At 47.6% G+C, this 20,701-nt stretch overlaps 4 protein-coding genes across 7 annotated transcripts; 2 read left to right on the top strand and 2 right to left on the bottom strand.

Annotated features, from left to right (window-relative positions):
* Positions 1–5,437: 5,437 nt before the first annotated feature.
* Positions 5,438–7,399, bottom strand: LOC112877309 (plant cysteine oxidase 1-like). Its single transcript, XM_025941559.1, has 3 exons — positions 7,196–7,399; positions 6,366–6,490; positions 5,438–6,258 (listed from the first exon to the last, which is right to left on the bottom strand). Exons 1-3 carry the CDS (start codon positions 7,311–7,313, stop codon positions 5,629–5,631), a joined length of 873 nt encoding a protein of 290 aa, XP_025797344.1. The 5' UTR covers positions 7,314–7,399; the 3' UTR covers positions 5,438–5,628.
* A 1,526-nt stretch (positions 7,400–8,925) lies between these two features.
* On the bottom strand, positions 8,926–11,923 carry LOC112873617 (membrin-11-like). Its single transcript, XM_025936627.1, has 4 exons — positions 11,522–11,923; positions 9,845–9,965; positions 9,609–9,758; positions 8,926–9,488 (listed from the first exon to the last, which is right to left on the bottom strand). The coding sequence occupies exons 1-4, from the start codon at positions 11,809–11,811 to the stop codon at positions 9,327–9,329; spliced, it is 723 nt and encodes a 240-aa protein (XP_025792412.1). The 5' UTR covers positions 11,812–11,923; the 3' UTR covers positions 8,926–9,326.
* A 2,506-nt stretch (positions 11,924–14,429) lies between these two features.
* LOC112873531 (co-chaperone protein p23-2) lies at positions 14,430–17,389 on the top strand. 4 transcript variants are annotated; one of them, XM_025936515.1, is made up of 6 exons: positions 14,430–14,621; positions 15,317–15,497; positions 15,644–15,800; positions 16,450–16,481; positions 16,565–16,607; positions 17,068–17,389. In XM_025936515.1, the coding sequence occupies exons 1-6, from the start codon at positions 14,548–14,550 to the stop codon at positions 17,100–17,102; spliced, it is 522 nt and encodes a 173-aa protein (XP_025792300.1). In that variant the 5' UTR covers positions 14,430–14,547; the 3' UTR covers positions 17,103–17,389. The 4 variants fall into 4 exon arrangements, with proteins under 4 accessions (XP_025792300.1, XP_025792298.1, XP_025792297.1 ...); XM_025936513.1 differs by lacking the exon at positions 17,068–17,389 and adding an exon at positions 16,691–17,030 and having other exon boundaries at positions 16,565–16,636; XM_025936512.1 differs by lacking the exon at positions 17,068–17,389 and adding an exon at positions 16,691–17,023 and having other exon boundaries at positions 14,431–14,621; positions 16,447–16,481; positions 16,565–16,636.
* Positions 17,390–19,738: 2,349 nt separating this feature from the next.
* Positions 19,739–20,526, top strand: LOC112877097 (dehydrin HIRD11). Its single transcript, XM_025941303.1, has 2 exons — positions 19,739–20,173; positions 20,322–20,526. The coding sequence occupies exon 1, from the start codon at positions 19,830–19,832 to the stop codon at positions 20,142–20,144; it is 315 nt and encodes a 104-aa protein (XP_025797088.1). The 5' UTR covers positions 19,739–19,829; the 3' UTR covers positions 20,145–20,173; positions 20,322–20,526.
* Positions 20,527–20,701: the final 175 nt, after the last annotated feature.

Here is a 20,701-nt window from a genome sequence, read left to right as displayed (position 1 = left end):
AGCAGATGGGGATGGACACTTGACGCTATACGGGCGCAAGCAGTAGGATGGGTGGGATGGATGTGCAAGAGGAAGCCCTGGTAGTGTAAACGAGCTTTGAGATCCATGAATGAAGAACTGAAATCATTTCTTTTGCTATAGCTGGTATATATAGAAATGGAGTTCCAATTGACGGTCACTACAAACGCGTGAGGCCAAGGATGGTTTCTGCTCATGTGTACACACGTCATCACAAAGTGGACATTGTCGCTAGCGAAACGGTTATGGGTATATTGGTTTGATATCAGTAGCAAAAAAAAATTTTGCTAACAGAGATAGGCTTAGTGGCATAGGAAAAATCTTATCTCGCTAATGTGAGATTGGCAAATGGATTCATCCACGAGATGCATTGTTATTTTCAGCATCTGCCATTAATTTTTACGAAAAATGCTCTGTGTTGCAATGATTTCCCATCCGCATATCAAGATGGCATCAAGACGTGATGACCCTCCTTCGTAACCTGTTCAAGTTTTGAACTTCCCGCGCCATATATCATTATTCAGAAATTCTAGCGTGTGGATCCAATCGATTGCTGCAGGCAAGGGAGAGCATGAAGATTAAGCATAATAAAAAGCTTCCTACTGTACCGAACATAGAGTAATTAGAATGCCAAACTGCAATATGATGCCAGGGGGAAAGCAGCTACTGTATCATTCATCATTGTTGCTTTTGACCTACAGCATCCTCAACCATTATCGGAGTGCACGGTAGCTTGCACCACAGCGTCTCAAGCTCGGTTTTGCATGAGCTCTTTAGTTCTCCACATCCCTGATCCCAGTTTTTTTTTTTTGAAAACTTGATCCTAGATTTTTGTGGTGGTATGCTTTACTAACTTTAATTCTTTCTGAATATTCTTTTAGCACATAGGCTATTGAGCATGTGACAAGTGAACCATGCTGATGTGATCAAGAATGGAAATTTTCAGCTGTATAACCTTTGATATTGAGCTCCTCTTGCCATTTACCACCATCTGCGTAACTGTGTTGAGCTGAAGAAAGGATTGGACCAACTAACTTCCAGGCTTTCCGAAGCTATCAAGATGAATGTCACCCATTTCAGAAGAAACATATATAATGTTCAGACGTTAAGGTGAGCTTGCACTCTATTTTCAAATCAAGCTCGTGCACGACTCCGCATCTGTGCTGTTTGAAGCGACAAAGTGAGTCACTGTTCTAACCTGTAAATTCTGAAGCAGCACTGGCTTCCAGTGTGGGCGCGCTCTGTGCTGCGCATCCCCTGTACCACTCCTCGTCCCTCGCGGCAGCAGAGATCTTCCACGCCCAAGACAATGTCGTGGACGCTCGCGCTCCCCGCTGAGGGTCATCCAGGCCGCCGGCCTTGACGACATGGCCGTCTCCCTCGAGCTCTGATGCACCAAAAAAGCCGAGCAGTGCGATCAAATCCTCTGACGGAACACGAGCCCTTGCCGCCTCTCGCTGGCGTCCTAGAGCGCCCTAGTGCTGAACCAGTTCCCCGCCCGGAACAACGGCGACGGGGCGGAAGCCACCGCCGGAATCGGAAGGGAAGGCCAGGGTAACAAATTTTGCAGATGGGTCCCTAATTTGGATCGCAACTAATAATCGCGATCCATTTTGGGGCCTTTTCTGTAAATGTTGGTACCAAATAATTACACATACCCCCTCATTCAGGGTGTTTTATGAAAATACTGCGGTAGAACATTTATATAAAGCCCCCTGATCCAACCTTTTGCAGAAAACCCCCTCGCCGCGCCTGCGTTCCTCCTCGCTCCCTCTTCCAAGGCCATGGCTCCCCATTCCCGTCCGCCGCCGGCCGCCGGTTGCGACATGAATGCTCCAGAGATCCGCGTTACTGGGGATGGAAGCGGATGTTGGGTCTTCGCTTTGCACGACTCACGAGCTTTTCGACTTCCACTCCCAGACGAGGTGTTTGGCCTCATCAGTTCCGCCGGAGGCCAGGTACCGGTACTGCCTCACGGCGCCGAATCGCCGACCGCCTTGGTCGCGCACGCAAGCGCGCGGATGCAGGCGCTCCCATCCCGTTCTGTAACCGTGGCCCCGTCCACCTCCTACGACGCCGGCGACCCGGCGTCGTGAACCAGACAAGTTCACGGGGTTCCAGTAGAGTGGGACGCCTATAAAAGGAGCAGCAAATGCACACCTTGCTCACTGCTCGATCAGTTTCAGAGGAGCTTCTATTTCAGGCGGAAAACACTTCAGTTTGAATCCAATCTTCAGTTTGCTTCTTTTATGTATTTCAAATGCTACTCGCATATCTGTCCTGTCAGTGCGATTAAATTTCAGTGGAGTTTGAAGTTTGAACATTCCCGAGGCAGCGCCTGTTCTTCAATTCCAGAGGCGTGTGCTCCTTGACGTGGGCTTACCTCTCTGCTGTTAAAAAAAGGAAATTCTTGTGTGTTACTCTCTCTGTTCCAATTTTTAGGTCGTTTTGGCAAATCTGAACTTATAGATTTTGCTATACATCGATATATACATTATATCTACATACGTAGTAAAATTTATGTATCTTAATTTGCTAAAAATTTAGAACGAAGGGAGTACTTCACAAGTTCATAGTAGTTGATTGTTCACCGAGAGAACTGTGTCGGTGCAAAGCTTGTGAAGGGTAATGCCAGTGTCCAGCTTGGCACTGATTTATTGATTGATGCCATGAGTGTCGTTGCAGAATTTTTAGAAATGGAGGGAGAAAAGGGGACAAACTACCCATATTCATGCTGATAATATACTAAGTTTATTCATGGTCTCTTTTGCTGCACCTGCAAGAAATATGCACGTCATCAATTAGTTAGTGGTGATACACTAAGTTTGTAGTAATGATATGGTTTTCACAATGCCGATGAGTTCAACCAAGCGCTATATTTACTTTGGGGCTTACATCTGCTTACTACAATCCATCGTGCAGAGTCACCACTACGATCTGTGTGGTTGGAGAAAATCCTGAACAATTTGCACATTTTAGAGCGAAGCATGACTATCTCTTTTGAATCTATCATACCATCTTACTAAAGCATTCTGCTTCTGTAGAAATTTGTTACTAAAGCATGACCATCTCTTTAAAATCCAGTAGAAATTCGTTTATGTAAGATGGCCAACCATATCGCCATAAACAACAGCATCCTTCTGTAGAATATATCATGCCTATGTTATACTGATTTTTTGGGAACTTGAATTTTTTTGTTTCGTTGGGAATTGATAGCTTGGATTGTAGATGATGGTTCTGCCCAGCATTGCTGATGTCCTTTTGCTCTTTCAGGGAGGTCCGAGGAAGAAATACATAAATGCAGGCATTGTGGTGATCTTGCAGTCTAATTTTGAATCAAGTTTGGAAGGCATCAGATCACTGCAACGGACCAACTGTGCACTCTGGTCAGTCAAGTCTGGAGACTCTGAACTCAAGCAGCACTGGTTTCGAGTTCTGGGTGCGCCCTGCGCTGTGTATCCGCCCAAGCCCCTGCGTCGTTCCTCGCGGCAGCAGAGGTGCAGAGGTCCACCGCGCACTGGCCAATGTTGTCAGCGCTCGCCGTTGAAGGGCATCCAGGGCGGCATCCCTGACGAGATGGCCGTCTGCCTCAAGTTCAGGAGCTCAGGCGCATCAAGAAAGCCGGTCAATCCGTTTATCCAATCCTATAGCGAGCGGAACACGAGAATGCGGGAGACAGAGAACGGCGAACACGCTGGCGCCTTGATGAGCGGCGGTGGCGGACCTCGGGGGATCCCGTCGTCCCTAGCCAGCTTGCCGCCGGTCTCCTCGCCGCCTCCCGCAGTTGTGCATGGCAAAAGACGGTGAATACCTGGATCATCTCGATGCTGTGCGGGTTGCCCGCCAGGAACAGGGACGGCGGGGCGGAAGCCGTCGCCGGGGCCGGAGAGGGAGCAGCCGAGCGGGGAAGTCGTGGCCAAAAAAGTTTGCAAATGGGTCCCCGATTTGGATCGCGATTATTAACCGCGATCCATTTCGGGGTGCTTTTCAAAACTATTGGAAGGTACCATTTACATAAAATCTCCTGGATCGGATCGCGATTAAACAATCGGTGTTTTTTAGAAACATTTAGGATGGATATTTACACAAAAACCCTAATATGGATCCAACTTTTTTGCATAGATCCCATACCGCGCTTGCTCTTCCATGGCCATGGCCTCCCCTTCCAGTCCGCCGACATGATCTCGCCAGAGACCCCAACGCGAGGCCGGCGGTGGAAGCGGATCGTCCCGCACGCAGGTCCTCAGGCCTGCGCGTGAGCAGCACCTGCACGAGGACCCTGACTCCGGTTCCACGCAAGAGGAGTCTGGAGGAAGCGGCGGATGAGGTCCGCCGTCGTGCGCGCAGCCACGGCGAGCGGTGGATGCGGCGAGTCGCCGAGAGGCGGCGGAATGGTGAGGTCGCTGACGACCGACGCTGAGGCCGCGACGATTGAGAACGAAGAAGATCACGGCGGAAAGTGATTCAACTTGACCAAGAAATCGTGCGATAATTCCCCGTATCTGCTTAATTCCGTTTCTCGAAGAAAGGGAGGACGCGAAAAGTTTCGGATGAAAAGTTCCCAAAAAAAAGTTCCCAGAGAGGGGGCGGCAAAGAAGGGGAAGACGGGACAGCGACCTTGGAATAAAAGAGGCTAATAAAGTGCAGGTTGCGCTCCGGATCGATCCCCGTCTGATGATCTGCAACCCGGCCGAAAGCTCAAGTGTATGGCGTGGGCCAAAAGAGGAGCTCGCAGTCATGGCTAGGTGTGCGACCAATGCAAGCAAGAGAGCTCAAGTGGTGCTAGTATACCCGATCAAGTAGCTGCGATGGCGAAAGAAACCGGATGTGGGAGCAGCAGGCGGCACGCTGGATTGCCAATTCCGGAAACCGGGCGGGAGGCTCGCCCACTGCTCGCCGGAGCGGACAAGGAAGCAGGGGTTGAGGAGTAGTACTATATTTATATGTTTATTATATTTTGCCACGGTGTGTCGAGACCATGCATGCATGGATCCAATCCGCACGCTGCCTGGATTCTGATTTCTGAGAGGGCCGTTGGAGACGTACGTGTGCGTCGTTGCTCCATTGCGTTCTCCTTTCCATTGCCAAAGCTCCAGCCGAGTCTTGGTAAGCTGAGGCATGCCACGCTAGCTACTAACTCCAGCTGCCAATCAACCCAAGTTTCAGCGTGTGCACGGAAAGAATGCGGAGGCAAATCAACCGTAAACATATACATGCGCGTGTGTTTTTCGATTGGGTCTGCTCGGCTACCCGCGATTCTCTTCTTAACCTAACTACCTAAGCCAACATGCAGCGGTTAGCCGCAGAAGGATGGTGCCGGCCGGCGGCGGGCGGCAGGCTAGCCTGTAGAACCTGACGGAGTTGGGGAAGAAGAGGACCGAGAGCACGAATCACGAAATGAATGCCGGAGGACTCAAAACACTCGACTATATCATTAGCTCATCCACTTCCTACAAAGCAACAACCGATTGGTCCGGGCGTTCGGGCACGATACCAATCTTGCCAACACGTAATTACAAGGTCGTCTGTGCTGCGTATACTGAAAGTCTGAATTGAAGCTGTTGGCAACGAGCCAACTTAACGAACGAAGACACGGAACGTACTTCTACCTCATGCATCTGCGCGGCTAGCTGCACGATCTGATCGATCTCTGCTGTCAGCATGCCCGCCGGTGCTTCTGCAGCCTACACGGCCAGGATCGGAGGTCCCCTGCACGGCACCTAGCTCGTACATCTCCAGCTCCTTGGGTCTGCCCGTCTCCAGCAGCCACCCCAGGCGGCGCGCCCCCTGACGGCGACGATGCTCATCATCACCCGCGGCACCGGCACGCACGTCGCCGCCGGCGGCCTCATCGTCACCATTTGCGCAGCAGGCAAGGAGGCGGTGCTGGGAGTACGGGAGGTCCTGGTAGTAGATGCAGTCCCGGTCGCCGGAGTAGGGCGGGCCGAGCACGTCGAGGACCGCGCACGCCGTGGCCGCGGCGAGCCGGTGCATGTTGCCGCCGGACTCCGGGAACAGCACCAGCGCGCCGCACGGCGCGCGGAGGTCGGCGTCCAGCACCAGCCTCGCCAGCCTCACCGCCGGATGACCATCACGTGGGGTCGGGACGGCGCCGGCCCCGGCTGCCCAGTCGTAGGAGGTGACGTGCAGCGAGCCGAGGAGCAGCTTGCTGAACACCGTCATCCCCGGGTGGTCGTGCAGCGGGATGACCGCGCCCGGGGGCAGCAGGAAGACCACGACCTGCACGCAGAGATAGATACCAGGCAGGCTCCTCCGGTGAGAATGAAGAACACACGTCAGTGTGGGATCGATGCACATGCACGCGTCTCGGCTCGATCGTTCCGTACCGAGAAGTTTGCGCACTCGTGGATGGTGGTGCGCGTGATGATCCGACGCCGTCGTCTCTGGACGCCGGAGTCGGCGGCGGCCTTGGTGACGGCGCTCAGGTGCACGTCTTCTGGTCCCATCTTGTCTGCAGACGACATGATTAGCTAGCGAAATGGTCAAGGCCGATTCTTGATTGTGCCCGAAACGCACAGCGAGCGGCTACACAGTACTTCAGCTGGCTACGTTACTTTGTGGTGGAACCTATTGCATTGACTTAGTGGCAGGCGATGTTAGCTATCGACACCCATGGTGACTTGGTAAAAAAACAAAACAAAGAAAAGCTAGGTGCACTGGTGCCGTGCGTGCAGCATGCATGCCCTGCCGAACCCAGCTCAGACTAGTCAAGATTTGAAACCAGATGCATGGTGGCATGCAGATAACCAGATCCAGCAGTAAAGTAGATCGCCATACAGCGCCATGCATGCCGGCACATAAAAGATTGTGAGAAGCCGCTGCATGCCGCTCTAAATCAGGGTGCGGCAGACCTGTGTGCCCATGGCCATGATGCATGTTCCTTTCCGACGAGAACAAGCTGCAGTCTAATTCCTCGATCCGGCTGATTCACTTGCAGCGTCGCGCAAAATCAAAAGGATTCACAACTTCTACTCCTCGTGAGTTCTTTTTTTTTTCTGAAGGAATACTCCTCGTGAATTCTGGTTCAGTGATAGAGATAAGTCGGAACAGTGCTCGTTGGATAGGAGTAGCTTGAAGTGTGAGACTGCTACTGAGAAGAAGAATAGAGTAGCAAACAGATGCATCCCAAGTTCGTTAGATTCATGTACGTACGTACCGAGGATGCCTCTGATGAGGGCGACGTCGTCGGGCGCCGGCACGGTCCCGGGGCCCCGGAACGCGCGGCGGCACGCCGCGAGCAGCCGCTGGAGCAGCGACGTCGGCGCGGTCGTCATCAAACCCCGGCCCACGCAGCAGCTAGACGCCGGAGCCGAAGGCGCTAGCTTAATGCTCGCCTCTCGTTCAAATCAGATCACAAGGAAATCTTCTTTTCCGCGCCGTTCGAGGATCCGTCGCCGCGCCGACGAGAAACCAGCAGCAAGAACCGCGGCGCGGCAGCAGGGGGGGGGGGGAGCTAGACCTAGACCTAGACGGGTAAGCAGGAGCATGCGCGCGGGGGACTGGAAGCAGCAGGCGCGTTCGCGTATAAAGAGAGCAGCTGTGGCTGGCTAGCTCGGCGCAGGCGGAATGGCGGATCCCAGCGGTGTGGTGGTGAGAAACCGCGGGCGATCGGTATGGTGTGGGGGCCCTCGCCCGTCCAGGACGACGCGGAGCGGTGATACCAGCAGGCAGCAGTGGGTTTTCCCCCGGAACCATGGACGTGGCCTCGGGTTCCAGGACGACCGAGGAGGAAGGTTTGGCTGGTCGCCCTGGCCTGCCTCTGCTCGCTCGCCCGGGCGGGCGCCCGCGTTTTCGCTGGGAAACCGCTCGGGCGGCTGGCGGGCCCGGCGACCGGATGGACGGCGGGGATGCGCTCGGCCGGTGCGATCCGGGGAGGGGCGAGCCGCGGAATTGAGTCACTTGTCAGCTTGCCGAGTTGCCGTGCCATGTGAACGCCAGCGACCACCGTGGTTTTGTGTAGAGAGGGCGTACGGGCAAGGTGGAAGCTTTCCGCCGTGTCATGCGCTCCATGGTTTTTCTCGCCCATTTCATCTTTCAGGAGTCAAGACTAACCCCTCATAAGAAAAAAGGAGTCGAGACTGGACTAGCACCTTGCCTAAGCTTATACTTAAAGTACTTAACTACTTTCCTCGTCCAATCTAGTCCATTTATTTGGCCCCTTGGGTCTTGATCCAGCTGCTACCTAATATCCCTCTTGCAGAAAGTTACGTTTCGGATGTACACGTATCAACCATTGTATGTGCAAACCAAACTTTGGCTGCGAATTAATTTTTATACGTTGAGTTCGAGTACATGGAAATTTTATGAGTATATTTGCCTCAAAGAGAAGTTTTATTGTTAGTGCATTTTTTTCTAGTTCTGTTAATTTAATAACAAAACTTAGTACTAGTCACAATTGTATATTCCAGATAATGTCATGTCCAAAATTGTACTAGTTCAATTTCCTTCCTTTTATACCATCCATATTTAGCCTTCAAAACTGTGGTCCATCAGGTCCGCAAAAGACGCAGCTGGTGGGTAGCCATTCCGTTCGATCATTAGGTTCAGCCCGAAAAAGTAAGCTTATTTCACCTATATCACCTTCAAAAAAAGGAGACTCTTATCCTTGAAATTGGTTAGCTTTCAAGTGTTTTTTTTTTCTTTTTGAAACGAGCTTAGTGTTGAGAAAAACTTTCGTTGTTTCAACCAATCAACCATCCCGCGGAGCTCCAACGCTTCAGCAGGATTCGTAGTCGTAAACTGGCAGTTCGTGGCTCCAAACGAGCCGGACATGGTAGACACAGACGACTAGTTACATCAGAACCTAGTTCTATTTTATTCTTCTAAAAATTTAATAAGATTGTTCTATTCAATTCCTAGTTCATACAGTAAGTACTCCGGATCAACTTCCACTGATGAATCCTAGTTCCACTTCATATGCTATGAATACAATGTTTTGTACAGAAATAGATAATGCCATTGTACTTTTGCATCAAGGGCACATGTGTACTTACATGAAAGTCGTAGCAATAGACTACACAGCGGTGTGCATACAAAGAAGGAATTTGAATACTTAACGCATATGGATGCCTGCGTCGAACCTGTAAAAGATGCCGTGAAGAATCTGCTTTTACACTTGTGCGGCCATCAACCGGCCAAAACGGTGCATACATAGGATCAGCCAGAGCAAGCTTACACTGGTCCACGACCAGCATGAAACTCTCGGAAACTCTCACCATCCGAGTATCCGGCCTATCTCCCCGATTTGCACATACATATCTCGAACAGAAAGACAACAGAGTGCAGCACTAATGCGTCAACCGCCAAAACGCAATCATCACAACTACGGTAATGATCATGCCAGCATATGCGATCCATTTGTCCACGCGGTGCCGCCTCTCGATAAGCTTCAAAACAGAGTTTGATAGACCAACTGTGTTCAGGACATCCAAAGCTTTCCTTTGAGCACTCTGCAGTGCAGTGAAGATGGATATTAGCAGGCAGAAGTTAAAGCATCAAAAGCAATGAAGATTGATTGCAGCCTCAGAAATCTTTTGCTCTTCTTCAATAGATACTTCTTCTTTTTTTACCTTAAGTCGATCCCTCTGGTCTGCATATTTGTGAAGGATAGCGACGCCTGTCTCGTAAGCTTCTTCGAGCATACGTGAGGAGCTACGAGCTGACTGCATTGCCTGGGCTTCATCATCAAATATTCGAAGGACATGTGAGGACTCACCATTCTGCAACAGGAATTTTCAACTCTTTAATCAATTGAAATCATCATACAGAAAAAAATGATTCTAGCTTTGCGCGAAGAATTTCTTACAGCTCTCTCAAACAGTTCTGCCCTTTCTTTTGCTTCGAGAATCCGCTTTTGTTGACGCAAAGTATGCCTGTCAATGGTTTCCTTCAGTGAATCAACCTCTTCAGACAGCTGCTCCACTTTTCTGCCAAGGCAACACAAAATAATGTTATAAACTTGGAAAACTACATCTACAGAACTCCTACTACTACCAACTACAGAAACTAAACTTTCTACATGCAGCAGGGAGAAGTGAACTTCACAGCCTAATGCATATCCTATAGCATTTCTCCGACACAACCAGAAAATGTAAAACCTCCCTGAAGAGATCAATCTTTCAAACTTATAATATCAGTGGGACATAGACTCCCATTCTAATGATTAAACAATTTCTGTGAAATTCAGGGGCATTGGTATGAATAATTTGGACAGCCCAAGCAGCACTGCCACACACCACAGTTCCACAGACCTCAGCATATTAGTTTCATATATTCTTCAAGTTATTTCTGCTAGATTTTCCCTTTCTGCTATTGCAAACTCTTGAACTAAATGACAGAGTACTAGAAACTTTATCTTTTTAAATGGAAGCAGAAATCGCTATCCTAAATGGTAAAATTAAGGCTTAAAGAAGTGCACACAAGGAAGAACAGTTTCCTGTGATCCAATGTGGAAAAGTTCAAACTTCAAACACCAAATCCATGCAAAGTACTAGATGATCTGGTAATTGGAATGCAATTCAAAAGTCAAGCAGCACAATCTCTTATTAGAAACGAGTAGGAACTGAAAATCGTACATGTCTGCTTGTATGATAGCTTATCCAAATTCTTGTAAAATTAAGTTTCCTAATATGAACCATGAAATTAGGATGCAACACAATTTCTTTTTGCTGATTAACCTTTGAAATTAGCATAATGGTGGTTATCAAGCTTGCATCCTAATCAGCTTAAGTTACAGCGGCAATTTCACAATTGACAATAAACTAATGAAGATGATAGTGTAAGATCGCTACTTATTACTTTGTTTTGACCCAGTACTTAGAAAAGTCCAGTTAAAATTCTTGGCTCATGACAAAAGAAAAGCATGTGCTGGGGAGGCACCCATTATTCATTAAGCACGTTCAATTAAAATCTCTGGCTCATAGGAAAATGAAAATATGTTCTGGGAGGTCCAATTAGAGTATCAGTATCCCATCAATACTTAGTTCATTTATCCATCCCCTGTTAACCATTATGGCATTATGGGCAAGACAAAACTTCAGAATTATCTTAATATAAAAGCCTATTTGTCTGGTTTTTGGTCAAGAAAAGCACTGAAGTAGACACACTAACAACAGTTTCAACATGCTAATTCTTCATCACTTCCAATGCATAACTAAAGACTTGAACGCCTAAGGCCAACCAAGTAGCAGTGTACCAGGTACAAACCAACATACCGTATTGCGTACATAATCGACACAAGTGCCTAAAGCCATTGTAAATTAAATTAAGTTCAACTCCCCCCCTCTTGGCACAAAACTTCAAGTCCTCGGAACTGAACAAGCAAATACTATGACAAAGTTCGGTAAGATGAAGCTGTGATCTGCGGCACACCTAGAACCCAAGCGCAGCGAGATCTCTATGACCTAACCACTGATCCACGATCGGCACAAGAATTTATAACCGAGAAGCTAAGAGGAATCAGGAATTCAGGGAAGATCCTCACCTCTTCCAGAGGTCCCGCTGGCCCTTGCCGGGGATGGACCGCCAGAGCCGATCCATCTGCGCGCACAGCCCCTGGATCTGCGCCACCTCCCGCCGCACCTCCTCGGCGACCGCAGGGTCCCCCGGGGCGCCGCCCCCGACGAGCGGCGCCGAGGAGTAGGAGGACGAGGTGGGCGCCGAGGCGAGGCGCTCGACGCGGGCCACGCCGTCGCGTGCCGAGAGCAGCAGCCGCCGCGCGCTCTGGTACATCTCCGACAGCGTCGCGCCGCCGCCGCCACCGGAGTATTCCATCGCCGCGTCGGCCGGTGTCGTCGAGATCGAGGAAGGCGAGGGGGTTTCTTCCTTCCTTTCTTTCTTTTTCTCGTTGGCCCCCTCTCTTGTTTTGTTATTTTTAAATTGAATCAATTTTGAAGGGATGGGAAGTAGAGACCGGGAGGTGGGGCCGCGGTGGAGCTGTGACGTGGAAGGAGACAGGTGGTACACTACTATTGGAGAGCTGCTTGATTCGGTCGGGCGATGGGACGGTGATTAACCGCGCTGCGCCGCTGCCTTCCATTCGAAGGCACGGCCGCCCGTGCTCACGGAGTCACCGTTTTTATTGTTAGAAGGTATAGATGGCTATTCGGGCCGTCTGGCACCTCCCGGACGGGTCCAGGTACGAACTGATCGAGTTAGATCTAGTATGACCATATTAACAGGCCATTTCGGATCACCCGTCGTACCGCGTCGTTGGTCCAGGTAAGAACTCACGGGTCTATTTCGTGTCGGACCAGCCCATGAAGTACGAGCATATTGCGCGTTCCGTGCCACTCCACAGCCCACGAAGGAAGGAGGCGGCGGCTCAGTGGAGTAGAGGAGAGGGGGAGCGGCAGCGGCGGAGGGGAGGAAGGAGAAGTGGCGTCGGCGCAAGAGGGGAGGAGGGGAAGTGGCGCCGGCGGTTGAGAAGAGGGGGAGAGGAGTGGCGTTGGTGACAGAGAAGAGGAGAGGGAGAGCGGCGCCGGAGGTGGAGTAGACGAGACTGGGAGCAGCGCCAGTGGTTGAGGAGAGGGGGAGGGGAGCGGTGCCGGTGACGGAGGAGAGGAGAAGGGGAGCGACGCCAGGGTGGAGTAGAGGAGACCGGGAAGTGGCGCCGGCGGCGGAGGGGAGGAGCTTCGAGCATGAGAAGGGTGGCGGCGCGCGAGAGAGAGGCAAGCTGCCGGGCCAAAAATACATGCTTCGTGTTGGGTTGCTAGGCCGCGGGCCATCTAGACATCTATATTCGAAGGCGTATTTTCAAGCGCTTGGACAAATTGAAACCGCTATCTTGCTACGAAGATGTATTTTAATGGTGAGTAAAGGGTATTGAAGAAATGACGGAGGTGGGTGCAAAAATAAGAATTCTCTTGAAGGGTAGGGGCAGTTCGGGAATTTTGCTCCGGAAAATAAATGTGCGACAGCAAGTGAAGCGCAAACAGCACCCGCTGTGCTTCATCATCCTCTCCTCCTCTCTCTCCTTCCGTGCACCCTCGCTTTCCCACCACCAATCCACGAACCCTACTCCACCGCCGCCATGAGCCGCTCCCTCCCTGCCTTCTCCTATCCTGTTTTTCCCGATAGTCTTGTTACGTGGCTTCGTGCCTCGTGGATGGACGAGGGTTTTGGAACGGAGAAGCTGTCGCGTTTGTTCTTCTTTTCTTGGGAGTTAGGGAATGGTTGGGCTCCTGGCATTGGGATTGATAGAGCATCACCTTCCTAGGGTGGTTGTGTACCTGTTGGTTGATGGGTTGCTTGATTGATTACAGGATCAGAAGAGTTTTGTGGGTTGGTGAATAGAATTTATTTTGGCTATGTAATCGATTGCAGTATCTGGAAATGTTGCATTAGGGGCGTTAGTACTAAATTGTCAAATAGAGATTTTGGTATTGGAACATCTGCTGTATTATTTTTCATTAGAATTTTCTATGCAGTGGTTGTGTTGTTTGCTTCATCTTAGAATAGCATAATGGGGTTGCTTGTTTGGTTGCGGTGACGGATTAGATTTTAAAATTTGGTATACGTAATCTCTAAAAATATTGTTTTACTTAACCATATTCTAAATAAAAGTCATTATAGCTAGATGTGAAACATATATTATTTTACAAACTAAAAATCATTACTTAAATATAATTCTGTTCCTCTTTAGGCAATACCTTCTCAAGATCAATAATAAAGATTTCACATATTTGGTATACGATCGTCTAGTATTTTTTCCAGCTTATATTAGTTGTTACATAGCTATCACATAAGATATCTATCAGTGTGATATTTTGCTCCACTATATGATTTAAAGTGTTGTAGGGCATGTTTTCTAATACTTAGGTAGCATAAGAGTTTTTAGTTGGAATAATTTGTTATAATCCAAGCAAATATGCCCATACATTGCTACGGGCAATATCGAACGACCATCCATATTATTCTCAAGATGTCAACTCAAATGGGATATCAAAAGAGAATAATTCAATTTTAAAAATAGGACTGTCAAAAAAAATAGAAGGAATAACACTAAATATCAAGATATGCTTCTCTTTCCATTTATTTATCGAATTAAATCTTTTAGACCAATCTTAGCGTATAGTTTCATTGCACTACCGTGAACTTGGTAACTGAATCGGATGAGTATTACGGGGATGAAACTTCTTTGATATTCTGTAAAACTCTCTTTTCTCTCTTCTTATAATGATTCTGACACGTTAGCAAAATTTGCTGATGTGATATAATATTTAATATCCATAAAATTTCCAATAAGATTAGCGTTAGCGTTATTTCTCCTTATCTGTTATCAGTAAAATTATTCTATCATAATTTTTAAACATCTCAGGCTCAGATTGACCACGGCTCGGGATCCTCCGGTTTACGTGGCAGGCTCGGTCGAGGTCGGCTCATTGACAGCCCTCCCGCTCAGGGCTCAGCCGCTCAGGCCTCAGGTTCATCTCCTCCCTCTGTTTCTTAAACCTTTCCCTTCTGTCGGACTCTCGTCTCTCCTCCCTTGCTCTTCCTTCCCTGGCGGCGATGACTGGGCGAGCGGCGGCGCCATTTGTCCTGTCTTCGCCCAGCCCTTTGCCGGCGACGAGCGCATCCTCCAGGTATGCGCGCCCCTTCTCTTTCCTTCTGCTGTGCGAGACGGAGCACCCCAAACCCTAACAAAACTATTTGTATTCGGATCTGAATCCAGTTACAATATATTACCTACTAACTTCGATTTCGTTTGCAAGAATTATCGGGTGCACATGTGTACACCCATGTCCTATGCTGGGTCCGCCCCTGTTTGGTTGATGCTCTGGAATGCTTCTGTTTACTTTTGATCTATAGTGCTCTTGCAGTTACTGTTACATTGAAATGGGTTGCAAGTCTATTGTGCAACATGCGGACATCTGCAGAATGCTCTGTACATCGCATGTTTGTCAGGACATGCATTTGGTTACAGTTTAGTTAAATTGACTTCCATTTGTCCAGCAGTTGTGTTTTGCATTTGGCTGGTGACACCTAATTATTTCTTGTCACCTAAAATGGCACGAATGGAACAAAGGTCGAAGTCAGTGTTCATTGCATATCTGTTATACGATGAACTGCCTATGTCAGTGTTCTTGTTTCTAGTGAACTTTTTTTTGGCACTAGACTCTACTTGTCTGTCTCCACAATCGTATCAATTTTTTTGGTTACCTGTGATGTTTGGAATCTTGCAATCAATTGAAGTTTTAGAATAAGCATATATTTTATATCATTTTCGAAGTGTATTTTTTTTTCTGGTATGACATGCCGTCTATTCTTTGGCATGCAGCCGCCAACCTGAGGTTCTGTGGGCTCAGCGCTCTGAGAAGATTTACTTGACTATCTCATTGCCAGATGCAAAAGATGTTGAGCTGAAGACTGAACCTAAGGGCCTCTTTACTTTCTCAGCTGTTGCCCATGGGGAACCTTTTAGCTTCACTTTGGAGCTCTTTGATTCCGTACTGCCAGAGGTAGGTATTTGTTGGTTGCTATTCTGGATTTCAATATGGGCTCAATGTCAACAAACGAATTGCAAGCCAGTCTTGGTGAAAGTCATCATAAATTTCTCATGTGAATTGTTAGTGGCTAACCATAAACTGTGCTTGGTACTCTATAGGGAAGTAAAACAAAGACAAAGATGGGCTTGCGAAACATAATCTGTTCAATCCAGAAGGAAAAGAAAGGTTGGTGGAAGCGCTTGTTGAAGTCAGAGGAAAAGCATCCATACATCAAAGTTGACTGGAACAAATGGTGCGATGAGGATGAAGAGTCTGGTATGTGCATTAGAGCTACACGCACAGATACATGCATTTTTTTTTGTTCTGTAGGCATTCTGAATTCATTATTAGAGGGTTATAAAAAGAAAGTCATGTTGCAATTAACTAGTTCACATCGATGAAATATGTATTCTTTTGATGGAACTTGAATTTGCGGTGGGAGTGGATGCGAGATCCTTGATTTTTAAACTAGTTATTAACAAGCTACAATGGATCACAAATTCAGACCTTTCTCTTAAAGTTGCTTTTTTTTTTATGTTTCTAGTATCAATGTTGGTTTCATTAAACTTCAGCCAGATCCAGGTTTCATCACATTAATGCTATAGTTGTTTCCGAGGGTCAAGTAACAAGTCCATAATATATATTCTTAGTTTCCTTAGGCATTGATGTATTGCATGACAATAAATGAGTATTTTGGTGACAGACTAATTAAGTTTTACCTGTAATTTTCATCTGAAGTAGTAGTAGTTTCAATGTTACATACAGTGGCTACATAACTGCTATCTTATCATGGAGCCTACCATTATTATGCCTTGTTTCAGTCGCTAGAGTCACACACCTTGTATAATGCAGCTTCTGATTTCTTCACAAATGTTGCCTTCTTTGATGTATTAATTCGTACCTGACAAGCAATTTCTTGCAGAAGCCTCGGGGGATTCAGATGATGACTTTGATGGGGTATGAAGTATAGTCAAGTTTTTTGTTGGTTTGAATGTAGCTCTTGTAAACCTGGAGTCATAGACATCTTCATATTGTTGCAGGCCAATGAAGGAGATGAAAGTGATGATGATGATGGGATGCTATGTGAGTGCCCATCTTGTACTAAAAGTCCTCTCTCTCTGTCCCTCACTTCTTGATAGCTCTCTCTGTCCCTCACTTCTTGATAGCTCTCTCTGTCCCTCACTTCTTGATAGAGTACAGAGGTTTATTAATGTGAACAAGTTTTTCCTTGATGGAACCTACCCACTAGGCTCTAGATGTAAACTGCACGTTTCACTCATGACATACAGAAGCTCACTTGAATTTTGTTTGGATACAGACCTTTTTCAGAGTCGCCAGTTTTCTTTTTATTCATTCCATTATCTTTCATCTTATGCATGGTAGCCAGGCAATATTCGTTTTCATTGTCCGCGTGCACTTCAGAGTTAGAAGATATTCAAACATTATTTGCGTGAATTACACAACGACTCTAATACCTGCCCAGTAAACAAACTAGCAATCATTCATGCTTCATGCTCTTTCTAACAGGTTCGTCTGTTTGCAGATCTCCCTGACCTTGAAAAGTTAAGGGGCAAGTGACATGGCTGCTCTGGTGAAGGAAGTAGGTCTGCTGTAACAGGTTATCATTGACGTGACAGATAGGCTCTCTATTAACATAGTTATTACCCGCAAAGCATTTGCGATGGCACCAGACTTTTGGCATGATCCTTGCTTCGCATGTCTTTTATCCCCGGGTATCTTTCCTGACCAGTGTGAGCTTGTGCTCTGAATGTAGCTATGAGCTGCCTACTTTTCGACTAACTCTTAACGCCAGTCGATGACCTAATTCTACTATCGCAATGCATCTAGATCTTTTGGAATCATGATATCTTGGGTATGGATTATCATTGGCTGGCAGGGTGGTTTGATGTCCATGTCGCTCTGTTTATGTGCCATTGAATTGCAGTGAGCATCAGGTGGTTGCTTTCCACTGCTTGGTCAGAGGTTCAGAATTCCTGTCTGAGGGTGTGTTCGTTTCCTAGAGTCTAAAGTTTAGAGGTGTCACGTTAAAGAGAATTTTGTCATTTAGAAATATTAAATAAAGTTTAATTACAAAACTAATTGCAGAACCCCAGGGCTAATTCGCGAGATGAATCTAATGAGGTATATTAGTCCATGATTAGCGGATGATTACTGTAGCATCACTGTGGCAAATTATGGATTAATTAGGCTTATTAAATTTGTCTCGCGAATTAGCACCCATCTGTGCAAAAAGTTTTATAAACAGATTTTATTTAACACTTCTAAATAGCAAGATTCTCTTTGATGTGATGGGTTTTATAAACAGATTTTATTTATAAACAGATTTTATTTAACACTTCTAAATAACACTGTCTGACTGGGGTGCTTCGAGCACTATATATGCAATGGTCCATGTGTGATGTTTCTCGAAGCCTCTGCACATTTTCATGTTCCAGATCGGGAGTATTACCAGTTTATCAGGAATGCTTCTCACGCAACAAGATTTAGATGGCACGTTGACTGATTATAAGTTTGCTCGCTAGTGTTGTAATGCCGTCGTTGCCATCGAAAATTCGAAACACTGATGCAATGTCGTCGTTTTTTTTTGATTCGGACGTACCCCCAGAACGCCGTATATTTAACAACGAAGAGGTGAGTCTAATGACATAAAATAAGACGACGTGTATTTTATGCCATGAGCATTTGAGCAAGTTTCTATGTACAAGAGTACCAAGTTTTTTAACAAGACAAGCAGCCAAACGTGGTGTTCAACAAGCTCCGGTGACAGTATTTATGGCGACGCATCCTTCTGAGCTAGATGTAGATTTCGCACAAATGAAAAATACAAGCGTGATGGATGGATACCGTTACGGGTCAAATCCGTGCTACATGTCGACATGCCGCATCAGATTCCGTTCTCCATTTGCAAAAAAAAAAGAAAAGAAAAAAAAAGCGGAGATGGTGGGGTGCAAGTGCAACCGGCATCGAGCATTCGCGCGCCTGAGTGGGAACCATGTCCTGAGGTCATGAATTTCCGCGTTGTATTTTTGGCTCAATGGAGAACAACCGTCCAGGCCGGATCTGCGTGTCTGAGCTTGAAATCCACGAATGTTCGCAGGCTCGCAGCAGAACTGCATTGGGAAGAGTTTACCGTTGCTCGTGTGCCTCTTGCGTTGCGACGACTTAATATCTTCTTCTCACTCTGATTAATTAGCTACAGATAGAGATAACGGATCATGGTTCCAGTGACCTCTCTCTTCGTAATCCAACTTAGTATTTATATATTTTTAATTTAATCCAACTTAGTATCAATCCTTAGATTATCTAGAATAAAATAAAAATTTGAAGTCCGCGGTTATCGCACCTCCACGGCTGCACACACACTTGCGCTCACGGTTCTCTGTCTCGGATGAGCTCGAGCGAGGAGGAGGTACGGAGAGGCAAAGGACCTGAGGGCGGCACCGGCCAGTACGCGCAGATAACGTGACCCGCGCGCACGCGGCAGGCGGTCACTGGCCGGCACGGGCTCCGCGGGACGACGCCGGCCGCGGTGCCAGGCTCCAACGCCGCGTCGTACACTCGTCTGCCGCTGCTGCCGACAACGCCGTCGGAGTCCACGCGGCGCGCGTCGCCGTGCGGTTAGCCCGGTGGGCTGGGCGGTGCAGCCACTCCCACTTGTCGTACGCCGACCTACCTGACCGGTCCTCTCTACTACTACCTCACACGTTGATGGCGCCACGTAGAGATCAGAAAACGATGCTAGCGCTAACATGACCCGGATCTAGGGAGGAAAACTCTACGCAACCCCCCATGGAGCATACTTATTTAGTGCATAAATTGAAAACCGCGGCGCGTGCGTTAACTTTTTACCGTCCATTTTTTGCCCTAGAAGCCTCGCCAAACCCATTTATTTGAAGCTCAAATTCATATTCATTTCTTTTTACCGTCAATTTATGCTTCATGATATTTGATCATATTTTTACTATTAGCTCTCTTTTGTAGACAAGGCAAAATATCCAGCAAAGACGAATATGCAAAATATGGAACGAAACGGTTGGTACCAATAGTTGGTAGACAAAGCAATTGCTACCTCCAATTATTATTTTTCTTTTTTTTAGCACCATCACGTCCTTCTTATCCGATCGGCCTTCCGTTTCCTCACACACCCCACCGCAAGTCACGGACCACCTCGGCGCTCTACAAATACCGGCGCCGAAGAGGCAGGGCAGATCACCACCGCATCGCATTCCAACCCCATTTCCCTCTTGAGCAAAGGAGGAGGCAGCCAGAGAGAGCACCACCACCATGTCGGGCATCATCCACAAGATCGAGGAGACCCTCCACATGGGGGGCGACCACAAGAAGGAGGAGGAGCACAAGAAGGCGGAGGCGCACAAGAAGGCCGAGGAGCACCACAAGAAGGACGGGGAGCACAAGGAGGGCATCGTCGAGAAGATCAAGGACAAGATCACCGGCGAGCACGGCGACAAGTCCGGCGAGCACAAGGACGACAAGGACCACAAGGAAAAGAAGGACAAGAAGAAGAAGAAAGAGAAGAAGCACGGCGAGGGCCACCACGACCACGACGGCCACAGCAGCAGCAGCAGCGACAGCGACTGATCGCCTCGCCGCGCGCCGTGTGCTTGCCGGTAAACATTGCACGCAACACCAGCCAGATCTTTTCTAATTAGTAATAAAAAAACATTTTTATTTGTCTTCATCATTTTTTTTTTGCTGGATCATCTGATATTCAAGTCCGTTGAGCTTTATTTTGTGATCTTTTTCGCGTGCATACAGGTGAAAAGGTGTTTGGAGAGGACTATCTACCGGAAGCTGTGTAATGTAATATTTCACGAGTGTCATGCGTGTGTGTGCTAATCAAGGGAGAAATGAAAAAAAAATCCTTGATGTTTATCACTGTACTCCTAATGATGGCTTCACGGTGCTAGCTTGTAATAAAATGTTAATGCAGAAATTGGTCTGCTAGCTTGTGTCTTTGCCATGTATTCACGGGTATCATGCATACTATTTCTTTGCTATTATAGTTTATGTTCTTGCTCTCAAAGGGGTCAGGTTGGGGAAGCAGGGTTGAGGGGATCCACTTTTTTATTTTTTGGGTTGATGTGTCATGCTGCCCATCAACCCTGCTTCCCCACCCTAGATCTAGTTAGCTGTTG

Source organism: Panicum hallii, chromosome 9, assembly GCF_002211085.1.
Source record: "Panicum hallii strain FIL2 chromosome 9, PHallii_v3.1, whole genome shotgun sequence".
NCBI lineage: Eukaryota > Viridiplantae > Streptophyta > Magnoliopsida > Poales > Poaceae > Panicum > Panicum hallii.
The sequence above is the reverse complement of the archived record's forward strand: the minus strand, read 5'-3'. Positions and strand labels throughout refer to the sequence as shown.

Coding starts and splice junctions, on each gene's coding strand:
- LOC112873617 (XM_025936627.1), bottom strand. CDS start 11,811: ATGGAATACTCCGGTGGCGGCGGCGGCGCGACGCTGTCGGAGATGTAC. Junction 9,966..11,521: donor CAGCGGGACCTCTGGAAGAG/GTGAGGATCTTC, acceptor TTGCCTTGGCAG/AAAAGTGGAGCAGCTGTCTG. Junction 9,489..9,608: donor ACCAGAGGGATCGACTTAAG/GTAAAAAAAGAA, acceptor ACTGCACTGCAG/AGTGCTCAAAGGAAAGCTTT.
- LOC112877097 (XM_025941303.1), top strand. CDS start 19,830: ATGTCGGGCATCATCCACAAGATCGAGGAGACCCTCCACATGGGGGGC.
- LOC112873531 (XM_025936512.1), top strand. CDS start 14,548: ATGACTGGGCGAGCGGCGGCGCCATTTGTCCTGTCTTCGCCCAGCCCT. Junction 16,482..16,564: donor CAGATGATGACTTTGATGGG/GTATGAAGTATA, acceptor ATATTGTTGCAG/GCCAATGAAGGAGATGAAAG. Junction 16,637..16,690: donor CATCTTGTACTAAAAGTCCT/CTCTCTCTGTCC, acceptor ACTTCTTGATAG/CTCTCTCTGTCCCTCACTTC.
- LOC112877309 (XM_025941559.1), bottom strand. CDS start 7,313: ATGACGACCGCGCCGACGTCGCTGCTCCAGCGGCTGCTCGCGGCGTGC. Junction 6,491..7,195: donor CCTCATCAGAGGCATCCTCG/GTACGTACGTAC, acceptor TGTCGTCTGCAG/ACAAGATGGGACCAGAAGAC. Junction 6,259..6,365: donor ACGAGTGCGCAAACTTCTCG/GTACGGAACGAT, acceptor CTCTGCGTGCAG/GTCGTGGTCTTCCTGCTGCC.